The sequence below is a fragment of the Acanthopagrus latus genome, chromosome 5, assembly GCF_904848185.1.
Source record: "Acanthopagrus latus isolate v.2019 chromosome 5, fAcaLat1.1, whole genome shotgun sequence".
NCBI classification, from domain to species: domain Eukaryota; kingdom Metazoa; phylum Chordata; class Actinopteri; order Spariformes; family Sparidae; genus Acanthopagrus; species Acanthopagrus latus.
This window is the reverse complement of record NC_051043.1, coordinates 17,315,221-17,339,792: the sequence shown is the minus strand read 5'-3', so window position 1 is coordinate 17,339,792 and position 24,572 is coordinate 17,315,221. Positions and strand designations below refer to the sequence as shown.

The 24,572-nt window shown below is 45.7% G+C and overlaps 1 protein-coding gene across 5 annotated transcripts in view; it reads left to right on the top strand.

The window, feature by feature from the left end:
• znrf3 (zinc and ring finger 3) overlaps nucleotides 1–24,572 on the top strand; it is a 130,617-nt gene that overhangs the window by 83,281 nt on the left and 22,764 nt on the right. For all 5 annotated transcript variants that reach the window (XM_037097381.1, XM_037097380.1, XM_037097382.1 and 2 more), the window contains one exon: nucleotides 13,931–14,053. In XM_037097381.1, the coding sequence (XP_036953276.1) occupies nucleotides 13,931–14,053 (123 nt within the window). The remainder of the gene's footprint in view (nucleotides 1–13,930; nucleotides 14,054–24,572) is intronic.

Genomic DNA, 24,572 nt, shown 5'->3' with positions numbered 1-24,572 from the left:
TATCCCCCCTCCCCCCTCCTTCTCCGACCAAAATCCTGACCCTTACCCACCCTCCCTCCAAACTCCTCTGAAGTGGTAACCACCTTTGGTCGCAATCCAAATATGGTCTCTTTGATCCTCAAATTCAGCAGGTTTGAAACTTTTTCAGCAAGAGTTTGAGCCTCTAAATAACAGTTTGCGATGGTAACAACAACAACAAAAAAAAAGGTTTATGATTCACTGATTTAGTGTTTGGGGGTGGGGGAAGGGGAGCAGGAGATGAAGGCAAAGGGATGAGGGAGAAAAGGAAAGGAGGAGGGAGGGAGGGGGGTAAAGAAAAGAAATCCCAGCCTTGGCACACACACACAGACTCTCTGTGCAGCGTAAAGCACAAAAGAAACCTGTAACGCCTCCAGATTCCTTCTAGTCGAGTATCAAAGACATGCTTTGCTTTAGAACAAGAGACTAGTGGGTAAGATAGAACTGAGTGAGCCAGTGAACCCAGCACTGGCTCGGTTGGGTGCTGCGAGTTAATCTCTCAGATAGGATTTTACCCCCCCTTCTTCTTCTCCACCTCCTCCCTCTCTTTGGGGATATCGGTATTACTGTGTAGCCCTGAATAGAGAGACTTGTCTAACCTGATCACTGGTCAGAATATATGCAGGGAGAGGCTCCGAAAACACATGTGGAGATGGTTGCCGCTTTCAAGTTCAGCGGTGGGATAGACCTAAATAAATAAATGGAAAAAGGAGGTTAACACTAGCAGCAATCATATTTTGTTCCTGCTAAAGCTTTAATTGAAGGCTTGTGTTGACAATAGCTCAAGTTTAATTGTTTTGGCAGTTGACATAAAGCCTTGAAAAGTTTGCTGTATGATCATCTGACAATTGCTCAGCATTGTCTGTTGTATTAGGGCAGCAACTTACGGTCTTCACTGTTGATTAATGTAACTATTGTATCTCTCGAATAATTTTTTGACTGTTTCCTGAAGCTGAGTGCATTGTCCAACTTACGGTCCAAAACTCACTGATTTTTTTTTTTTTTTGTTGACCTTTTTAAGGCTTTATTGGCAGTACAGCTAAAGACTGTGCTAAACTACGCCCCCAAAAATCACTTATATAACAGATTATTGCAAATGTTCTCACATTAGAGAAGCCGGAACAGAATGTGTGGCCTTTTGCCTGGTGATGGACGGATCACCTTGAGATATGCGTTGCCAGCAAAACCAAGGGTACGGCGCGCTTGGGGTGTGCTCTTCTCTTGGCTGCGTGTCACATTTTTCAAGCAGTTTTCTTAAGAAGTTAGAATATCCTCAGCTTTGCAGCGCAAGGGGCGGTTTCGCACCATGCTCTCCATTGATTGCATTTGATCACCCGCTTGTGCATTAAGCCCCGGTCCACAGATGCACCCCACCGTTTACCCAACACACTTTTTCCAGCCCACTTTTGAAGCAGCTGCTCTGTAGCAACGAGTCTTGTTGCGATCGGGGCTTTACACAATTTCTCATCAGAAGTGCTGTTGGTTAATTCTCTTTTGATCCGCTGAATGAATTATCATTTCATAACAAACATATGTCTATAGTTAAAGCTGATACCGATAATAGAGTTTTAAAGAATATGTCTATTATATTTTTAATGTGGTTTCCTGTTGTCTGTACTCTAATTTAGGAATGTTAAACATCTCTACCCCTGATTAGATGATAGAATTGGCCACACATGTGTTGCTGGGCTCTGCAAGTACATATTGTGTCGGTGAGAAAAACTTGCTTGTGTCTTATTCTTAAACCTACAACAAAGAAGCAATAGGTAGTTTGGAGAACATCCAAATAGCTTCCGGTGCTCCAGTTCTTGCAATCCAAGGTCGTCCCTTAAGGAATATGAGTAGGAAGCTGTATGATGACTACTCCCCACTCCAACTAACCACCCCAGTCCCGTAGCATTATTCCTGGAAATGGTCCTGGCTTTGTTGATACACATTTTCTTTTCCCCTAGAATAATGTTAGCTCCTTAAAAGGGCCTTGAGCTCCTGGATCAAGCTTTCCTCTCGTTTCACCCTCTCAGGTTGTCATGAAAGGTGATCGTGCAGCCATTCACAAAATATAAGGGGGCAGGTGAAAGAAAGAGAAGGGCAGGAAAACAGCAGCTACCTGAGCTAAAAACAGACTTGGGGAAAGTCTGATTCTATGCGCGGCAAATATCTCACCTCTTACTCTTCCGAGTTTCTCTTTTAATCTAAATCACAGGGTTATTTCCTGGTTATGCTTAACACACTCTTCACCTCTTTCCCCTGAGTGCAGCGTGACCTCAGCCATTTGACCCGGAAGTGATGTAGGTGACCGCTTCCTCTGGTGTAGTTGGAGCCCCAGTAAGTGTTTCCTAAAGAAAACAAGTCAGAGGCGGCCGAAATCTGAAACCAGCGCTAATGCTGGCTGCCTCTCCACCTTGCGTCCGTCCGTCTCTCCCTAGATCCTGTAGCCAGGGGGAGAGCTGCGGTATGAGGGGGGGATGTCGCTCTTACTGTACCAAACCCACCGTCCATGCACACATTCACTTAAGTGTGTGAACATGTGCGTATACTTTTAAGTCCTGTCCGCATTCCTCTCAATTCTCACTGGTGGGGAGCTGCAATCCTCAGCAAACACACCGTGCAGCAGGCCAGTGTTCCAGCTAGCCTAGCCCAGTCTAGTCTAGCCACGCCCTGACAGACACACCGGCATGCGTGGCCAAAATGGGTTGTTTGTGCAGTTGTTGTGTGGAAGGTCATTCACTAAGTTAAGTGTGTGTGTGTGTGAGGACAATATGAACCTGACCTTTGCAGAAAGCCCCGTCTGTCTTCCCTCTGAGGGTCGGCGGGGGATTGTAACACTCCTCTCACGCTGTAACTGTCAAACACAAACACACACACAGACACACACACATCTACGTGAAAGTACACAGTCACTCTGATTTCATGATGTGGCTCTGCTCTTTGATATGCTGGGCCCTACTGTGCATATTTGACAAGCATCAGAGTTTAGGTGGTGCAGCTCTTGATGGTGGGCCAGCTGCTTGCCTGCGACATGTTTGATCTCTGCAGGCCACCGGCTCCCACATACTGTAAATCCACATACTAAAGTTTCATGTAGAGACTGGCCCAAATCGCACTTTGTTCCAGGTCACTGTGCTGAAGAAAGAGATGTCCAGTTATTGTGTATCATCATCCACTGAACTCTTGCCATATTGTTAATGTGACACTGAATTCCTGTTTCTTTGCGTAAAATAAGAATATTATTCCGGCTGAGTGATTCATCATTTTCTATTGTACATTTCAAGCTTCTCGTTGGTGAGAAACTGATTTTGGTCTTGTTTGACACTTAAAAAGTGTTTTTTTGGGGGGGGGCTTTGGTCAGTTCGTTGGACAAAACAAGAGGTTTGACAACATCACAGTTGATATTTTTTGCAACTTCATGGCAATATACAGTAAATAGTTGAATCAATGATTCATATTTCACTGAGCAATTGTGGAAAAATGAGTCAAAACAATCATTAGAACTTCCCATCACCTCATGTTTGCTCGATGAGGAAGTGCAAATCCAAGATCGAAACTCCTGCTGTGTCTTGCTGATTGAAAACCTGCAGAGCCTTCGTGGCGGACGCAAATGGAAGGGGCGGTGAGAGACGAATGATGACCACAGTTGGGAATACATCCTCCTCCTCTTCTCACCATCGTCTGGACAAGGTTGCCGCCATGTTGTCCACTCCAGAGGGCAGGGTGGGAGCGAGAAGAGGGAAGCAGAGGGGGGGGAGTAGGCAGGGCAATATGGTCCGCCTATGCTCTAATCCCATTCCAGCAGGCCGAGCAGCAGCTTGCGACGCATTCCACAACTCTGGGGGCTTTTTGGGTGGGGAGGGAGGGCGGGCAGCATTCCTCCATAGCCGGAGCCATCAAAGCCGCCGTGCAACATCAAAGGCCACTCAGGCCCTAGGTGTTGATGACTGCAATCCTCCCCTCGGTCCGCTTTTAGCAACCTCTTCCCTGCAGCCCTCAAACACACACACACACATGCACACATGCAGAGCGGGCTGACTGCGCCAGGTATGTGCACCCTCCAGCCCCCCTCCTTCCTCCCCAGGCTCACCATCCACTCTGCAGCAGCATTAATCATAGCTCATTAAGTAGTGACATTGACTTTTGTTTTATGGTGAGGGGTGAAGGGGAGCGGGACGGGCCAGAGCGTGGAGATGCCACTGATATTTGGGGCGGATTCTGGCAGTGGATGATACAACTGCCCAAACAGTAATGCGGTGTTGAACAACAGCGGCATGATAAACTGTGTAATGACTAGTTAATAATTTAGTCAGTGAATAAAAAGAACAGTCACTTTGTTAAATGATTCATTTGTTTTGGTAAGCCATTTGCCAATCTCAGACTCTCGAATTCCGGCTCTTCTGTTTTGCGTATTTGAAAATTCTCTTTGGCTTTTTAACTGTGCATCGGACAAAACAAGCAAGATTCAAGACATCACATTGGGCTCTGAGCACTTGCCTTCAGTTCATTTACAGTTGATGCTTTGTCGGCTGCTTTTTTGGCGTGTTTTCTTGTTATCCGAAGAGTTCCTCACAGTTGTTTCCTGTTGAAAGTGAGGTTGTCTTTTGTCAAAATAAAAAATCTTGCAAGAAATGTGTCGGGGAGATAAAAACATGTGTACTTGCTACCCTCTGCGGTTGTGCGCTGTATAGAATTGTTTATTAATGAGCCCCATTTCCCTTTGCTTGTTACGTTGTTAGTCATGCTAATGAATTCACTGTGGCACCTTGATGCTGACAAATAATTTATGCGTGCGTTCACCTACTTTTGTAATTGTCCTCATAAGGACGGCAGCCTCTTGCACACAGAGACAATATGTTTGTTTGCTGTTACTTTATCTTGGCGCAGAGACGCAGTGATCTCTTCAGGGAACGGGGGGTTCAGCAGTTGTTTCCACTCCCCTCTTCCCTTTCCAAAATGGTGGCATCCAGCCCACTGTTGACCCCTGAACTTTGTCGGCCTGTCCTTTGTTCGTGTCACTCTGGGTTTTCAAGACTGAAGCGCTGAAAGTGACACCACAGAGACGTTTGAGTGTGCACACACACACACACACACACACACACACACACACACACACACGCCATTGACTGTTTTGGGATGCACTCGCCGAGAGTTAATAGAGTCACAAGCTCGGCGTCCTGCTCAGTGTTAAAGCTGTCAACCCCAGAGCCTTGTGCTACATATCAGGACATTTACATGATATTGGGTGTCCTCTGCCAGTGTCCCCAACTCATACTGAAAGCATGACACTTGTTTGCTTTGCCCGTTGCTATGGAGATGGTGTGGAGGTGATTTTCGGGGAAGGTTAAGGAGGGGACAGCGAGTGGGATGGATGATGACTGCACCAAGGCTCGCATCACAAAGCTGGCTTCCTTTTGGCATGGCCTTGACTGAAGGAAAAGTTGTTAGGTGTAAAATCCAGTCTTCTGACTTTACTTCATTGATACACTTAACAAGATGACTGGCGTAAGTGTAGGGGGAAATTCATTGAGTTCATATTACAAAAATGTAAACAGCAAATGTCCCTTTTTTTTACTCCCCAACAATGTGTTGTTTCTTTATTACACCCCTCCTTCACGTCGGCTTTACTACCATAATAAAAGATGGAAGCTGGGCCTACCTTGGCTAATTGTTCCTTTAGTCCCACTGGAGAAGACAAAGGGGAGGAAGTCTTCATTATTCGAGAGGAAAGGCACAGGGATCTCTTTACGGCGATAATGTTACAGGAGGTGGAGTGTCGGCCCCACCTGTAGGGCCCTCCCAGCTGCTCTGCTGTAACTGGATCCCGCTCCTTCTCTCCTCAAGGCTACCAGCCCTCTTTGAAGTTATTTCTAGTGCTGGGAAAGAGGGGCAGGGAGTGACCGAGAGGAGCAAAGAGTGACTGAGAGTGAAAAGGTGTGTGTGTGTGTAGCGTGTGTAGTGTGTCAGTGCATGCATTTAAGTTTGTGAGTCTATTTGTGCATGCTATACATAGAAGGCTGCAATTTAAAACTCTTGCGCCCACCCCCCCAACCTTCCCCCACCCTTCCCCCACCCTCCGTGCAGTCTGACATTGAACCTCTGAACGAGGATAAGACATGTTGGGATTGTGAAGTAAATGGATCAAGCCCAAAACAAGCCCTGAAGACCACAAACCACACCATACACGCATCAACTGCTTTTCAGTGCAGGAAATTGACAAAACAACCTAGAAACAACTTCAAATGTTTATCTCCTGTAAACTAGATGGATTATTACACTAAGTAGTCTAATCTCCCCTGAGGATGCACATCTCAAGTTTTGCCTGAAGTCGCTGTAAAACCTACTTGGTCTCAGTTGGGTTAGGTTTGTTAAGGATGTCGGATCGTGATCGTACACATGCCAGTAGAGTAATGTAGCCACCTATGGCGATGATGATGACTGAAAGAATTATTTGATGTGGCTCTTCCCTGGCTTTCCCTGCGGCATGCTGGATGATGAGCTTGTGACCTGACCTGACTCATCACGCCTAAAGACCTGCAGTGTCCCTAACCTGTCTGCGGCCAAGGACACTCGCTGTAAATCCTCCTAGTGAGGGCTGACTCTGGTCTCCTAAACAGGCACATCCCTATCTGCACCAGAAGCTTAACCTCGCAGAGCCTGAACTAAAATGACTCGCTTGAGAGAGACTCTCCATCCTTACCTGCTTTGGTGAGGGTTCTTTCGGGTCATCTCTTGGATTAAGGCTCCATATCAGGCCTTGCTTTCCGTCCCCTCAGCTTCTAACATGATGTCCGAGCATTTCAGTGTCAGTAAGAGGTACCCTTAATAAATAGCAGCTGCTATGCTCAATGCATTATCAACGGTGATGTTGTGGTTTCTTTCTTGTGACAAATGTACTTACTGTAAGTGGCTTTGGACAAAAAGCGTCTGTTAAATGCCCTAAATGTAAATGTCAGTGCAGACAGAATGTCTGTGGCTCGGTGGGGGAGGTGCTAAAATGAAATGGAGGATATGTGGAGGCATCAAAGCTAGAGGAGGCTGATGGCTGTCAATTTGCAAGAATTATAAGGTAAGCCACAACTGACTATGTACTGACATCATTCCAGATCAACTCGGTTATGAATGAAAATGACACCTCACCAGATGGTTTTGTCTGTTTAGTTGCTTGTTTGTGTATTACTGCAAGTTTTGTCAACTTATTCATGCAGCCGTGTTAGTATTGGGATCAAGGTTGGGATAAAATGTGGCATCTTGTAGACTGGAACCATAATCATGCTTGCACACGTGCTTGTGTCTCTGCGAAAGTACTTTTCTCACCTTCTTTATCTTAAGATGCCAACGTCGCCCACAAAAACGGCAGCTCATATTAAGTGCCCAGCAAAACACCCTCACCTCATCTGTTTCATCTTCTGGAGGTCTGAAGCGAGTTTGCTGGTAGAGAGAGCGGATTTCTGTCCTTGTTATTAAAGGTGCAGGAGAGGGTTGAGGGTTAAGCGTCAGCAAGGTTACCTTGTCTGCCCCACAGTACAAAGGGTGGGGGCCTGCGATACAGGTGGCTGTAAGGGAAGGTGTGGCAGGTAGAGGCAACAAGATGTTGATATTTTGGTAGTTTGTGTGTTTTGGCCAACGGTGCTTGTTTGCTTGATGTTACATAATAAAGCACCCATGCTGTATGTTTTTTGTTTGTTTTTTTGTTTTGTTTTTTTACGCTGAATAAAACTACAGCAGTATAATGCCACCCCAGATGGTGATTTTGGATTGTGTGCCAGCGTTCCGCAACCAAAAGGAGGTATGAGGTGTAAAACAACACCGTCACTCCTAGTCTGACTGTTTACATCGTCGTACGAGCATTGGACCGTGCTTTCTAAACAGTGGCATACCACGGCCATAACAATCATTTATTTTCTGTCTCTGTTGTATGGTTGTATGATTTTGGAGGGAAAGGAGGAGTTCACTGCAGCTCACTGTCTCTCCAGTTTGTGACATTTTTGGTTGCTGTTGCAGGTTTAAACGATGACGTTGAGCTTCTTCTTTACACATGTGATTATTTCCATGTCCCTGACTGTACTTGTGACACTCCACATGTGATGTTATTAGCCCTAATATCTCAGGGGTGAACCAGCGTTGATTGAAAGGTAACAGATTAAGTGAGTTGGACTACATGTTTTAAGGGTATTATTTGTTCATGTGCCAGATGGTGTGGATGTCTGCAGATGGTACTCCAAGGCTCAAGTTCGTGTGAGCCTGTGGAGCTGGAGCTGTCTCGTGTGTGAGTGTGAGTGCTTGTTGATGTCCTGAACATCCGGTTGCGTTACCACTCCCGTGTCCCGTCCTGGCCTGAATAAGCAGTGCCTTTTTATTTTCTCTCAAAACAGCTCTGAGTGTTGTAACTATGTCATGAGGCTCTAAAACACACCACAGAGGTCCCCGCGGATTCTTGGTCTGTAGCCTGCGATCAGACATACCCACCCAGCCATCGACACAACGCAACCGCCTGCCACCTCTGTTGGCAAGTCTGGTGTGTTATTCCAGGAAGTTGACAATACTCCCCCCCCCATGTAGAGAGGGGAGGTTTGAAGCACAGTGCTGGGGAGGGGAAAGTGTTGGTGGAGGGGCGTTAGAGGAGGAGGTCGGAGGGGTCGGCTGAATTAAAGGCCCAGGGAGGTGGGGGGATGCTTCCTCACCGGGGTGAACGAGTTCAGGGCGAGCGGATGGTCAGCGAGGGATGCCGCTGAGTTACCCCTGGTCACCCATGATGCATTTCGGGCTACACGTTAACCAACGCACACACGCCTGTGCTCAAACAGTGAGATACGTAAACACAAGCACAGTGCGGGGGGGAAGCAGGTGGGTGCGAGGACTGGCGCCGTGCCCAGGTTTTTTCTTGGTCAAGATTGTGTGTGCATGTGAAATAGGTGCCAGCTCCTCTTCCAAAATGTATAAAGGAAACCTACAAACAACAGATCTGTCCGGTTAATCATTTAGCCAGCCTCACAAAGAACATCTTGTAAAAATCGTCTGTGGCTGGCACAGGCTTCAGACAACAAGGAAGCTTTGATTGTTAGGACAGAGACTCATCCTCGGTGTGACCTACATGCTATTGCAAGAAGTGTTGACACTCATTATGGGTAAAATATTGGTGCTTAAGGTCTGCACAAAGGTTTTTTTTTTTTTTTATTAATTTTTTTTAGAGTTGATGTTTCAAGGGCATGCATGCAAGGGTCTATATCTGCATGCTGTATAGATCTGTTTAGCTCAGGGATCAATCTCCTCTGGAATCCACTGACTTGCCTTTTGATGTTTTGAGCTCCCCATCCCCGCATCCATGTCGCAAGGATGCCTTGTTGTAATGCAGCGTGTTTCAGCAAGATTTAGCACCGTATGAGGATCATTTCGTAAGTCTATCCAGTGCAGAAGCATAATCTTTTTTGAAATATCTGCTTTGTCACAAAGAAAGCTTTTTTTTTTTCTTTTCTTTTAGCCTTGGGGATGTTTCGTGTGCAAATACAGATGTTTGGAGAAGTTTCTGAGGATTTCAAAGGCGTTCTGAAGATTTTTTTAAAAAAGTAAAGTAAAACTCGCTGATTATTACTTTTAATGTTAGCCATATCTTCTTTTCATGTTGAAGTGGAAGTGAGGACAGAATTTGCAAAACGCACACACACACATACACAGCTGTGCAGTAAAACAAAACACGCTCTTTCATGCATATAGCATGGCGAGGGCAGGGGAGGGTGACTGTTTTGGAGTCGGGGAGGGATGAGGGGCTAATGGGGGTTTGTATCCAGGGCCACCAATAATTTAGAGGGAGAGAGGAAAAGGGGGTGCAGCGTGGGGAAAAAGGATGGGGGGGGGGGGCAGAAGAAGTGGTCGTCGTATGATCAAAGGCTCAGCAAATTGTGTCACAGACAGACAGAGAAGAATGCCGTTGGATGGTGTGACTTGCATTTTGATTTCCTTTGAGAGCTGGGGGGGCCTCGCGGGGGGTCGAGGGTTGGTGGGAGTTTTTAGAAGTAGGTCCCTGTTTTGATCCCATTACCAACTGTTATCGGGCCACTTGTTCGTGGACGACAAAGCCTCTAGGACTGGGTGTTTTAAAGTTTATAGCTTTTCATGATTTTCTTCTCAAGTTTAGTTTCAAGTTTAGTTTTTTTTTTTAATCTGTCAAGTTTTAACAAAGTCAGAATGCACGTAACAATTCGCATTTTGTATTTCCAATATGACAAATATGTTGACCTCAGAGGACAACACAATTTTATACTGTTTTACTTGAATTGCCTCAAACGGTGTTCCAGGGACCTTATTATTATCTGAGAACAGCTTGTTTATTCAATTATGGAAAAAAATATTATTAACTCATGAATACCTCATTCCCTTTAATGATAAATAAGAGAAACCCGTTGTACGAATCCATCTTCATATTATACTCTATATATCACAGATGCCATCACATTTAAAAAGCATCCCATGTGAGCAAGCACTTTCTCTACAGGTGGCTTTGCAGAAAAAAAAGAGGGGGGCTTGTCCCTGGGGGGTGTGGCCAGCTTGAGTGACAGGTGGAGTTCAAATCCCTGCCAGGATTTCATTGAGAGTGTGGCCCCTGTAACGGGATATTCATGTGAAAGGCTGCCTCCCCCAGGGGCAGCACAGACAGGGCAGAACAAGAGCCGCCCCCTTGTGGCACTTTGGGGGCCGCCGGTTGCCCTTCACCCAAAACCCTGGGTACAGACGAGCAGAGCAAAGTGGAGCAACGGGGTGTTTCCAGTGGGCCGAGCTTGTCTGATTTGGGGCCTTGCAGGGAAAGCTAGCAGTTGGAACACAAGAGGGGACAGTCTCTGTCATTTTGTGTGTATGTGTGTGTGTGTGTGTGTGTGTGTGTGTGTGTGTGTGTGTGTGGGCACGTTTGCATATGTGCTTGTTACTCCTTTTGTGTGCATGGCCAGTAGCTGTGACCCACTTCACTTGAACACCATCCCTCATCCAAACCGAGCTCCTTTTCCTTTAGCTCCCCATCCCCACATCCATCAATACCTACGTCAACATCTTACAAAAAAAAAACAAAAAAAAAAAACCCTGCGGTGGAGAGAATGGTGCAATGGCCAGCCTCTAAAATAACAACATGGTCCACAACAACAACACTGCCCCATTTGGAGTGCAAGAGCCCCCGCACAATGGCCCAGTGTTCAGGACCCAGGGGCGCAGGCGGGGCTCCCCGCTGCCATCCAAGCTGTTAGACAAGCAGGAGAGAGAGGTCATAATCACACAGCAAGCAGTGCTCCACTTCCTGGTCCTTCACTAGATTGACTGACACAAAGATTGAGCCTCTCATTTTGCACCAACATCTTCTGCTGGGCTATCTTACATGGTATCCAAAATGTTACCTCAGGTGACTGGGATGTGCGGTATGCCTTGGAGAATTGTCACGGTTTTAAAATGATGACATGTGGGAGGGGCAGGTTAGGAAATGCAGGTTGAGTGGAAACCTGACTAGGTTATGCTCTTTCATCTTTGTCTCTGTCCCTTCAATTTTGGCGTCTTCAAAACGCCGAGAGGTAAAGCGTGCTCTGAAATTATCATACAGAATGTGTACGTAATGTATGGCTGTGCTGCTGCCTCTCTGCTCCTGCCAGCCATAGGCTAATATCTATCTTCCGAACAGTCATCTGGAGCATGGTGGCTCTCTGCTCATCTGTGTTTACAAGAGGAAAAAACGGCTTTGAAAAAATGCACGCAGACAAGCTGAGTGCATCCTATGCATTTTGAGTCAGAATAACCTTGATTCATTATGACCTCGTCTTTCCTCTGCTAAGAGAATGATCCATTTTGTTTCCAAGGGCAAAGGTTGTAGTTGAAAACTGGAGCTCAATCTGTCATTTTATGTCATCTGTGTGTGGGAGGCCTGAGGAGGAGGACTCAAGGATGAGCGCTCCTTTCTCTCAAGGTGCAATTCAGAATCCATGAGCGTGTATGTAGAAAGTAGCTGTACGCGTGTGCTGTTGGTATTAAATGTTCTTCCAACTTGGATACCCTGAAAGCCTGTGATTTCTCCAATGCAGCATCTGCTGTTCGTGCCTGTCTCTCCGCTAAAAACTGACTCCGGTCCCTTCATCCAATTTCATCCGAAATGGAGGATGAAAAGTTGCTACATTGTGGAGCTCTGTAACAGCACACATCGTCCACATTCCCTCTCTATGATTATTCAGTAGTTGCACCTTATTTGCATTTGACCCCCTTACTCTAAGCTGAGTCCTCCCCAAAAATCCTTTGGGTCAGGGGCTTGACCCCTCTGCCTTGTGGCGCTGAAGTGACGAGGCACCCTCTGAATATCTCCTCAATTGGCCTGCTGCACGACTAACCTGCTCCCAATGTGATGAAGTGGGGTTCAAAGGTCAGGGTTCAGCAGAGGGAGAAGGGTATCTCGGGTCATCAGCAGTGGCCCAGGGGCCAGAGTGGTCCAGGGCTCGGCGCCACAGTGCTGGCTGATTGGGGTGCTGTGGTCATTGGGTTAATAGGATAAGTGGCCTTCAGGTCAGTTTGGCCCAGTTTAATGCTAATACAGGAGCTTGTCTTTGCACTGTTGCCAGGGTGGGGAACAGATCCAGGATTTTGGGACTCTACTTGGTTACAGTTTTTATTCAACCTTGTGTGACCAGATTGTAATTCCTTCCCAGTGAATGGCTGACAGCCATAGTCCTCTATTTTTTGGGGGGTTTTAGTTGGTGTTTGTGTTTTACTTCTTTTTGTTGCACTGTTGAGCTCAAGTGATGGCCTGTTGTGCTTATCAGTATTATCTGTTAACTTCCCTCATGATACAGACACCTCTTGGGTATCCATACTAGCACATGGACAAGATTGATGGTTAGACAACAGTCTTCTTCACCATCTTCTGACAGTCAAGACCACTCAACTAAAGCAATGGAGATGCAATAGGATAGATGCTTCTGCTTCGTCGCGATGGAAGGCTAACTCCTCTTTCTTCTGGCCCAGTGAGTGAGTCAGTGTTTGTGGTGTGTGCGTCCTTTAGCTTCAATCGTCTCTACAGACATCCTTTAGATGCTTGCTCTGCAGAGTTCTTGGCGCAGAGAACTGGGCCAATTTAGTGGCCTTAATTGTGACGGGAGGACGGCTCAAGACGCTGATCAGACTGTGTGTGTGTGTGTGTAAGTGTGTCTGTGTGTGGGTGCGTGTTGGTGTGAAACGTCAGCATCCACTTTCTAATTTAATAAGAGGAGATAAATCATTGTGCGTGTATGCACAAACACAAAAGAAATGGCAGCAGCATGAATCATGTGCAGCACTAAGAATGGACGCGCACAGTTCCTTAAGAAGAAACTCTGTGAAAATCTGCCTCATCAGCGGATCCATGAAAGCACATTAATCCCAGTTTTGCTTATCTGCTCGTATTCTTTTAATGCTGCACTGTGTGTTTAGATCCTGCATGGATTTTGCCACACACAGCGAATACTTTGGAAACGTCTAATGCTCTTAAGCTCTTACGTTTCATTATGGAAAATGGGTGACAAGTGGATTATATATTGTTGTACTCCCTCAGACTGGGGATGGGGGTGGGAGCCAATCTTTAAGCCAGTGATGCCAGCACTCTAAATGGATGCGACATGTGGGTCAGGTTTTCATGTTTTCTTAAAACACTGCACATGCTACTATTTATTTATTTATTTATTTGTTTGTTTGTTTGTTTGTTTGTTTGTTTGTTTGTTTGTTTGTTCTTTCTGTCACATCGGAATCTCGAGACACAAAATGCTATGGTTAAATATGACTCCCATGACACGTCTTATCAAAGCTTTGAACCAGTTTTTGTTGTGTCAGTGGTGTTTGCTGTTAAAATCCTTACACTTTGAGGCTGATAAAACCTTGAAACCTTTTTAATGTTAAATCTTATCTATCCATTCTGTCTTCTTTCCAGATGCATCCTTTGGGACTATGTAATAATAATGATGAGGAGGACCTATATGAGTATGGCTGGGTCGGAGTGGTGAAGCTGGAGCAACCAGAGCTGGACCCAAGTTGCCTCACCGTGCTGGGAAAGGTAAAGAAAAACTGGTTGTTTAATCTTTCGAGGTTCTGTGCTGTACCAGTTGTCCACATAACTTGCACAGGTTATTTTATTTTATTTTATTTTATAAACCTGCCATTGGTCAGCTATATCCGTCTGCATCCTCCTCCCCTTACTGTGTCTAGTCAGCAACAATGACCTCTGAGCTAGCAACCGACATGCTGTGTTTTTTTTTTTGTTTTTTTTTCCCCCTATAGCACAATAATGATAGGTGCTTACTGTGGATATAGGTCTGAGACTAGCAGTTAGAAGATGGCATAACAGCTTGAACTATATACGAGAGGTCAGTGAAAAACAGACCACACTCTACAGCACTTACCACTTACCGCATTCACTCGGGGAGGTATTCTAGGTGCGTTCAGAGTGATATTCATATGGGTGCCACTGTAGGTGAGGTGAGTCATGCGATGAAGCTTAGGTCTTAGCTTTTGTTAAAAACAGTTAGGACCTGAGTCATTTTGACAACTTAATGTGATGAATTACGCAAGTTGAGTGTTCAGGCTGCGGCACCGCTTTTTTCGTTGCATATTTGAAGATTAAAAAAGTAGTTTTTATTTTATTCTTTTTTTACAGTTGCTATCTACCACGTATGTTCACATTCTCAAACATGAGTACACTGAAAGTATTCTGAATGAATTACTACTTGCCAGTAAACAATCTGAAGAGATCAAAATGGACAACTCATGCAGGTGTATTGGATATTTTGGAATGAGCAGAAACGTTCAGACAGATTCTTGGTTGCTTGGTTTTTTCCTTTATACTGAAGAATTTGTCTTTGATCGTTTGTAGTCAGAGAGACAATTCACGGAAGGATGATTTTATTTTATTTTGTTTCTTACTTCCCATTGCTGGGAGAATGAGGGTGAACCGAATCCCTCCTTTGTCTCTCTAACCCACCCTCTCTCCCTCCCTCCTCCAGTGCTCCCAGACCTCTCTGGAGTGTCCAAGTGGTATTTTATCATGCTTTAATTAAGTGTTCCTCTTAATGGAATGTACCAACATTCCCTGAAGGATGGGGGGGGGGGGATGCTGGCTATAGTCTCATTTATCCTTTGCATGGCCAGTGACAGAAAGAGAGCAGCCATTCATAATTTAAGGAGCCCTTGTGTCGTATAGACATGCTAATGGTGCACTTTCCTCGGTGATGGTTGCTGCTACCTAGCAGATGCGTCTTTACGCTCAGCCCTGAAAACTGAGCTAATGTTCAGCACTCAAGCTGCGGCTAAACTGCAATTGCAGCTAAGAATGTTGTCATGGGTGGCTTCACTTACTTGTAAATGGTCTTCATTGAGGTGATGCATCAATATTTAAGGAGCAGCAGAACAGTTCCAGGGTGAAACCAAGGACAGTACTTCTAGTTTAACTTTTTGCCACTTACCTCTGCCATAATTGCCACAGGAACAGTGTGCCTGTAGGACGGTAAGACACACATTGTTCAGCCTGTGAGACAAGTACATGATTTATAACTAGAGGGAGTGAATGTTTAACAGGACTTGGGGAGTATTACTGCGTATTTGAGAAGCCTTTTGTTGCTCCAGTGGGAGTTGAGCAAAGTCTGATAAATCGTCGCAGTTGATGTCTCCTCGGCTGTTGCCAACTTGGACTGAAAACTAAAAATTTGACAAATTGAAAAAATCCGTGGGTGTGGGGTTAGAAAGAAGTGGTCTTTGTGAGGTTGTTTGCAGATGGTTGAAATTTGAACTGACACTGGTACCCAATGATACCAGTAGTTCAAAACATTCAGACACAGCTAGTGGCTCAGTATTGGCTAACGGCAGCTAAGGCAGTCTCAGAATGTCTTTCTTTCTGCAAAGCATGTGTGATTAACAGCAGACATGAGGGGTAAAGCGATGGCAGATTGTCCACTAGTTGTCCATGACAGCTGCTTGATGAGTTTTGTGTTTGACTAGTTGTTTCCTGATATTAGATATTTTGTTGCCCTATCCAACTTTAAATGCCACAAAAGAGATATTGTTGTGAGGGTTGTCAACTTTGACCACACTTGCGATCACTTTGGTAATTATTTGGTGATTATTGGGCGACTCGGATCCAGAATGTTGTGGCTACATGTCATGGGCCGTGGCCAACTGAGCCACGAGGACACCTGTGTACCATAAACCCACACCTTCCGCTCACTGAAACCAGTCAAAGCACAGTGCTAATGAGCTGGCCGTTTTTTATATAGTTAAGGTTCTATGTTTTGCTAAGGGACTCTGTAGTGAGGATGGCAAGAACCTTCGCTGTTGACCTTTTGGCCTCCAGCCAGCCTGCCTAACCTCTAGATCACTCAGTTTCCTCTGTTTTGATTGAGCCAGGACTATAATTAGAGAAGGGAAAGCCCATTGTTACATCTTGACAGACCCTCGCCTGGGGCTTGAACACAGCTTGGGGTTTTGGGTTGGCACTGCCGCGTTTGCCAGGCCAGACAGTTTAGAGTTACCCCCTGCCAGCCTGCTTCCTCTGCCCAGCCAGCTAGCCAGCCAGGCCACCATGCCCAGTGACCATGTCCCAGTCCCAGTCCCAGTCCCAGTCCAGATACTATGCCCACTCTTACACACTCACCCCCGCCTGGTCTGGCCTCATGCTCGGCAGCCCCCGCCCCCCTCCCGCCCTACCCTACTGGCCCCTGACTGAACCCAAGAGCCCACTCCACTTTGCTGCCACTTTGCCACCAACAGTGTTGGGGTCTTGTCTGGTCAATTTAGATTCCATTCAGTTACAAAATCCCAGTGAACGCATCAAACAGAATTGTAGCAGAAAACGTACTGTTTGCGCCAAACCATGTCTAAATATAAAGTGTCTGGGAACACAAGGCCCCTAGCTGTGCTGAGGAACAAGCAACGGGCATTACAGTACACCCTCCGTTTGGACTTGGCTGAATGCTTGTGTTTAAGTTCCAATTCTAATTGGCTGATGCATATGGTCATTGAGTTTTTTTAGAGCTAAACCTGGATTAAAGTTTTTTTTTTAAAAAAAAAAAAAACAATTTATGAAAAAGGATGAACTTTCACTGTCCCCAAGAACTGGACTTCTTTCAGTTGGAGAAGAAGAATACATAGGCTGTACAGGTTCCTGCAGCTTTTCCGCGACTTCACATCTGCTGCTATATAGACTAGATGGAGCCATCTAAGCACCCAGCTGTTAATGCAGGCATTAATGTTGGCTGCTGTATGGTTTTGTTTTGGTTCAGATTTTGATTTGTCAGTCTTTTTTAATACTACTTTATTTTCAGCTTTTTGTTTTGAGTTTAAAATTGAACAGCGTTGTCTAAATCTGATCAAACGAATAAAATCAATCGACGAGCAGATGGAAATAGAAAATAATTGGGGCAATATGGTGGTAGAGTTTTGGACATTATTTTTGGACATTTTTCCCTCTTTTATTTGTTTCATTTTTTTCTCACATTTTACAGACTGAACATTTAAAGTAATCAATCGTGGCATGTCAGTATTAAATCAATCTGTTATTAGATTTGTAATCTGAGATTTTGGGCTGCTCTAACTGTCACAAAGAGATTCACTGGAATCAGCAAATATTAGCAGCAGAGGAAGAGGAGGAAAAGAGGTCGGTCACGCCAGCCTCTGAAGTCCACGTGCAAACCTCACCAAAGTGCTGGTGTGTCACATATATGTACACAGTTTTTTCCTGCACTTCCTGTCTGGTTCCTGTGAGAGCTGAAGGACTTCTGTGTGCCACAGCAGAAGCCCCTCCCCCAGCAGCAGGAAAAACCATGTGCAAATTGGTTCCTACTGTTGCTAACTGTGCTAGTATTGACACTCTTAAAAGTGGTTTATTTGTCTGAGATATGGTGTCATGTATGGAAGACACTGCAAGGTGTCTTCGTGCTTCCCATCAGTTACAGCTTATCAAGTCCAGTCTTTTTTTTTGTTTGTAAATGTCGTAAATCATGCCTACCCCTCTGTACACATGTATCAGTTCTCAAGTTGAACTATTTATTGCAGTCAATAACATATTTTTGGTTGTCATTTCCTGCTGCCTGACTTTCTCAGAAGTGCCCCCCACCCCCCCAGCATCTCCACGCTGTCTTTCACACACATGCATTGCGATTTTTGGCAACTCCTCTGGAACATGAAATCATGCCACTGGCTTTCATTGGTGGCCCAGGCTGGTTGGGGTCTTTGTCACAGTGCCAGTGAGATATCTCTTCTTTCAAGTACCGCGGTGTCAGTCCAATGGCCTCACGGGGCCTTAGCATGCCGGCTTTTCCCCTTTCATCCTCCCCGAGCTCTCATGACATCAGCCCCCCCCGCCCGGGAGGCTGGGGGAGGGAAGGCAGAGAAGTGGCGTGGTGACGGATACAGAGAGGAGTGGGAGTTGGAGTACAGAAGGAAGGGAAAGAGGTTGGGGGTTTGGCTTCTCAAGGAGATGACGAAGGCGAATGTGTCTGGTTTGGTAAGTGGGTGGCTGGGATTTGTGTCTCGCTTGGTACAACTTTTTTTTTTTTTTTGTACGCACATAAGCAGAAAAATGCGACCCATCCTCCCACACAGCCCTGCAGCTTGTGTAAAGCAAGTCTCTTGGCTGGCATAGCATGTAAAACTCCCTGGTATGTGCTTGTTGTGTGTGGCCTGGCACTGCCCTTGACCAGCTCGTCTCTGAACCACGATCAGTTCCACCTTAAACACCAGCCAAAGACAACATTTCATCGCAGTGGAGTGCAACTGGCCCGGGACCAGCCACTACAAAGCACTTAAAAATAACTAGAGCAACAAGAAAAGTATCAAGATCTTTATTGACATATCCTCCCAGAAATAAAGCTAGCTACTTTAAAGTTTTTGCCAGAGGCACACAACCATAAAAAGTGCATCCTGTGTGGGAAGTTCTGCCTTTGACACACATATAAACACAATCCTAAAACCGCAGTTGCCATGGAACAATGTGAGGGGGCAGATGAGTGTGTCCCTTTCTACCATGGCCCTCAAGTTGGCACTACGGGACAGCAGGCCAGAGAAAACAGCTGCTGTGTCTTAGTGCTAAGTGGCTTTTGGACTCTAACCGTGTCTGGCATCCCAGCCAGAGCTGTAGAGAGGGTGTAGTGTGTGAGAGTGAGAGAGACAGAGAGGGAGAGGGAGGAATGACAAGGGGTATAGAAAGTGCACCAGGGCTGTAAGGATGGTGTGCATGTCTGAAGAAGAGAGACCTGCATTAAAATGAAAGAAATGGCAACAGACAGATGAGTGTGATATTGCGGGCGACTGGCTCCGAGCCTGCGGCCAGGTTAGCCGTCCTACACACTCAGGTGTGTTCTAGAGGTCGTCTCGAGGCCACGGCAATGCCAGTAGGGTGTCAAGCCGCAGGGCTTGTTGTAAAGACGCTGCGATGCTGGATTGAACTGGCTGCATTTTGGCCTTGTTCTCAGACCACTTCTAGTGCAGCACGTTGGCCTTCATGCAGAGGAATACTGTCTGATCAGTGGGTGTATCTGTTCATGTGCATGTACATGTGGGCGGCATTAGCTCATCCACTGTTTATCAGTCTGGATAGGAAGAACTAGAAGGCTGGCAGATCAGCTTGTGTTTTGATGCACACGGCTGGATGACTCACCCTATCTCACTCATCACTCTCTTCTCACCCGTATAAAAAAATATATATATTTTTCATGTTTTTTTTTCTTCTCGCACTACAAAGACCTTAGTGAAGAAGAGAGGCTTGATAGCAGAAAGAAAGAAAATTGCTGTAGTTTTACACAGCACAGTCTCGAGAATGTTTTGTAAAATTGCAGTGAAGCCACATTAGTGATCGATTTACAATGGCGGCTTTTGTTCGATGCAGATGAAGCCTGAGTTATCAAAAGAAATCTTTTTCATAACGGAGCCAGAAAGATGCAAGGTATTGATAAGACAGTTTTTCCCCTGTGCTTGTTGCTTAAAATGATGGGGCTTACTTTCAGTTGAATGCAGAAAATAGAAAGTCAATGTTGGCTTGTTTTGATAAGGGCAGCTGCCATTGACAGCTTTTAGTATCAAGAATAATGGAGACTAATGTTGTTGCAACCTCATGAACTTCTCAGAAGTACAGGTTTCACTGAACTTTCATCTTCAGTTCGCTTCGTCTTTGTACTCTCCTGCCACTGAAATGTCAAATACATTTTCAGAACCGCAACAAATTGATATAGTGGTATAATAGTTGTGCACTATTATTTTAAACAGCAATGTTTTTAAGTTCCTCTTCTCTTTGGTGACAGTAAACCTTTGGTTGTGCGCCATGGGCTTTGGGATGCACAATTTCCACAATGTTTTGACATTTTAGACCAAACAACGAATTGATTAAAAGGTAGGGAGGAAGATTCTGGATAAAGATAGTGGCTTTCGGTTGGAATCCGTCCCGAAATCCTAACCCAAAGCATTGGTATTTGTAGACTGGAGAATGAGACTAACATCAGCTATTTTTTGCCAGAATCACCTTTGCTACCTTTAACCAAGACAACAATCGACAGAGTGGTGGTAAGTGAAAATGATCAATAGTTGCAGCCCTGCACAATTTTTTACCACAAAAACATTGAAAAGTTTTAGGAACTCTGGGCTCTCACAGGGGTTTCACATTTAGATTTCATCCACACGATCAATAAAGCACTCTAAGTACAAAATATTGATTCTGTTCACGTCTCCATCAGCCCATGGAATCAAATCAAAAAGTCGAGAAAGAAAGACGGAACAGCGTCGACACACACTTTAAGCAGCCCTTGCGGTGTAAAAAGGGGTTAGAAAATGAACAAGCTAAGTCTTTAGCTTCCTCTCCACCTGCCCCTTGCCCCAAACACCCTGAACAAACGCTTTGAAACACCGCAGCATGGAGGAAAGGATAGAAAGAGAAACTGCAAAAGAGAGGAGGAGGAGCAGCGGGGAGAGAAGAAAAAAGGGAGAAAAAAGCTTGTGAAGCGCTGAGCACTCAGGGGCCTGCCTCTTGGGCTCTCCTTTCATGTTTGTGTACGCCTCAACTTGCTGATATTATCTTGGCCGCTCTTCCTGGCGGGGTGTCGGGAGAGGTTTCCACTGTGACCAGGCAGGGGCCTCTCTCTCTCTCGCTCGCTCTCTCTCTCTCGCTCTCTCTCTCTCTCGCTCTCTCTCTCTCGCTCTCTCTCGCTCTCTCTCGCTCTCTCTCTCTCTTGCTCTCTCTCTCAACCCCCTCACCGTTGGGCTGTGTTGGAACCCTCACCCACCTTCCTCGGTCTATCCCTCCCCCTCCCCTCCCGAAAAAAACAGTCTCTCTCTTAAATCACCGCTTCACCACGTTTCACGGCGCTTGGAGGCGCCCGGGATCCCACTGCGCTCGTTTCCATGGTCACTGGGAAGCTCCTTGTGTCATGTGGCTCAAAGTGAGCCGTCCCTGGGCCGAATTACCCAGCTTTCAATGGGAGGCCAAATGACCATTATTAGACTTCACAGCTCAGGCCCCTATTTAAAGAGAGAAGAAAGGAGCCCTGGAGACTTAAGATGAGAGAAAGAGATGGAGGGAGAGTGAAAGGGTGAGGGAAGAAAATGAGGACAGAGACGAAGAAGAAGAGAGGAGTGGAAAGAGAGGAAAGCACCACTGAGTCGGAGTTGTTTCTTTTTAGTTTCCACTAGCCCTCACATTGATTTTTGCTCTTAATCACAACTGGTATTTGAAAGTCAGACGCCAGCCACAAGCAAAGCTCCCCTGTCTGTCAAACAGCACCCGGAGAAGACGGGGCGGCGCTGGATCAAACGGTGTGCCGTGGAAAAAGTAAATCTTAGAAAAGATAGGACCAGACATCCACCCACGTCAACCAAAGCCCTGCCTTTTCTTTCTTCATCTCCGTCTAAGCCGGTTGCTTTGTAGGGGGAATGCGTCCGTGTGCGTGAGAATCCTCGTGCCCTGCGCCCCGCTGCGTATGTCAGAGCCCTTGTTGTCTTTAAGGCTCGGGACCGCGGCCTGGCACGGAAGCTGGAAACTGAAGCCCCCTGGTCCCTACACAGCTAATCTGATGCCTCTTCCCACTACAGATGATTCCTCTGCTGGAGGGTTAGCGGGGGTGAAAATGTCATCCTGCTCATGTGGTTTAAACTTTCTTTCATGCTTCGCCAGGGAGCCAAGGTTGGGCCTAGCACGAGGAGATGGAGAAAAAAAGTGTGTGTGTGTGTGTGTGTGCGTGTGTGTGCAAGGGCGACACTGGAGCTGCCCATGCTCTGAGACAGTGAGGTAATGGAAGACGGGAAAGGGAAACCTGGAGGAGGAGAGAATGGCAGTGCACCTGGCAGAAACTGGAAGTGACATTAGCATTGTTTTTTGGAGACCAATGGAAACACTAAAATTCAGATCAGGCATCTTGATTGCAGTCGTCTTTCCGTAAATTTTAGTCAAAGTAAAGTTTTCAAACTCTCCACATTCCTAGAATATCTGATGCTTGAAAGTGCACTACATTTTAATCAGGAAAAAGGATCCCTGAATGTTTTAAATGCTTCAACAAAGTAAATTAACAAGTTGTGTTTTTTTTCACGACTGAACCTGCTGTCTAGCTTCAGATAGTGTTGTGGAGACCTTTTCCTCTGAGAACAGCTTATTTATTCAGTTATGGAGAAAAATAAATATGCAGTAAACTAGAGGCACAGTACCTCAAAAGTGCACTTCAGGCTGTGTTACCTCTGAGTTTGATCCGGTTGTAGGTCTCAGACAGCCACAGGTACTGACGGATGATTTTTTGAGATAAGACAACAATGAGCTGTTATATTGGAGTCGAAGCTGAATGAGATAAACACACCTGGATATTGCACCATCTCGCTGCCATGCGTTGCTCAAATCCTTTTTCTACTGCCGCGGACATTTCCTGCCTCGATGTTATCTTCATTGGGACACGACAAAAGTAAAAGGTGCTCGCTGTGTTTGGTGGAGAGATGGACTATGTTCCTTAAAGCTAATCCCTTGATGGCTATCTTTTTTTGCTTTTTTGTGACCAGTTCAACCGGGTGTTGGAAAGTCTTGCATATGTGAAAAGAATGTATAAAGTCAGTATATCAGGGATGCAGTACATACCTTTTCTTAGAACACATCTTTCTTCATTCTGTCATCAAAGCATTTGCTGTCTATATTTCAGCGATGACAGTGATGCATATCATCAGAGTGACAGCCCGACGAAAGCGCCGCCTCTTCGCAAAGAGATTACAGACCCAGTCAGCTTCTCCGTCAGCACTTTCTTTTACGTGTTCATGCGCTGAAATGACATGAACAACCAGAGGTTAAGTCAGTCTCCTCTGCAGGCGAGAGGTACAGCGGGAAAAGAGGCAAAATGGGGGTTATGGGGCCGAGTCCCGACCTGCTCTGCCTTGTTTGCCCAGGGAAAGAAGACAGCAGGCAGCAGCAACACCCCTCCACCAGCAGCAGGAGAGAGTTACAAGAAAGAGAAGCAACTGCAACTTCTCTTTCATGCAAGCAGGGACTTGGTCTCCTAAAGCAGCTTCAAGGCAGAGAGAGATTAGAGACAAACCGTGTGACTGCAGACGAATTAAAGGGAAGGAGGAGAGAAGTGGCTCGACTGAAATCACTACATTTGGATTAAAGTGAACGTTCACACTGAAGCATCCTGGGTAAAGCGAGGCACAGAAACTGATGTGCTGCCTGTGTAGAGATGATGTCATGTAAGCTGCTGGCATGCTCCACTTTTTCATTTTGGTGTTGAACAAGGTTGTGCCACCACCCAAAAGGATCAGAGTTACTGTGGCGAGGACAACAGAAGTCCTGCTGCGAAAAACTTAAACAGAACCTTGTGGAGAAATGCAACATAACGTTGCGCTGTGGCGACCTATTTCATAATCCTGCGTACAGACTAGCTGGTAGTCACCACTGTTGATCAAGCCTTTGGCACTTTAAATTAAAGCACGCTAGCATGATACTATACTTTCATGTTCTCCTAAAAGGGCGGATTGAAATTACCTTAAGGTGTTAGGATGAAACATGCCATCATATTGGCAAAAAAGAGAAAAGAGAAAGACACATGCACAAACAGAGATCCACCAAACTGCTCTGAGCTTCTTTTCTGCTTTGTGCCACAAACGACGTCATGCTGCCAGCAGGCTGCACAACCCTGTGTTAATCGATGCAGGGCATTATTTGACCTGAATACAGCCTGAGTTTTCTTGGAAAATCCTTCCAAATCATCATTGACTGTACTTAGCAGTGCCATTTCAAGCAGAGTCATTAAATCAAAGCAGTTCTTTACTACTGATAGATTCAAGCTGAAGTATGTAAGAATTGGCAGTACATCACAAGAGGAACCGCTAACTGCAGCTGCCTTTTAGCTAGCTGGCTCAGTTAGCCGTGCAGCTAGTGGTCCGGACTGAGAGACTCAGAGCAGTATTATGAGACAGGACGAGCCGGGGCTAGCTGGTTAGCATGCTAACTCCAACACACTTCTCTGCAACACAGTACATAGACACTGACATAACATCAGGACTGTTGTTCCTGTTGATCATTTTAGATGTTTTGAACTAAAATTCTTACGTAGTCCACCTTTATG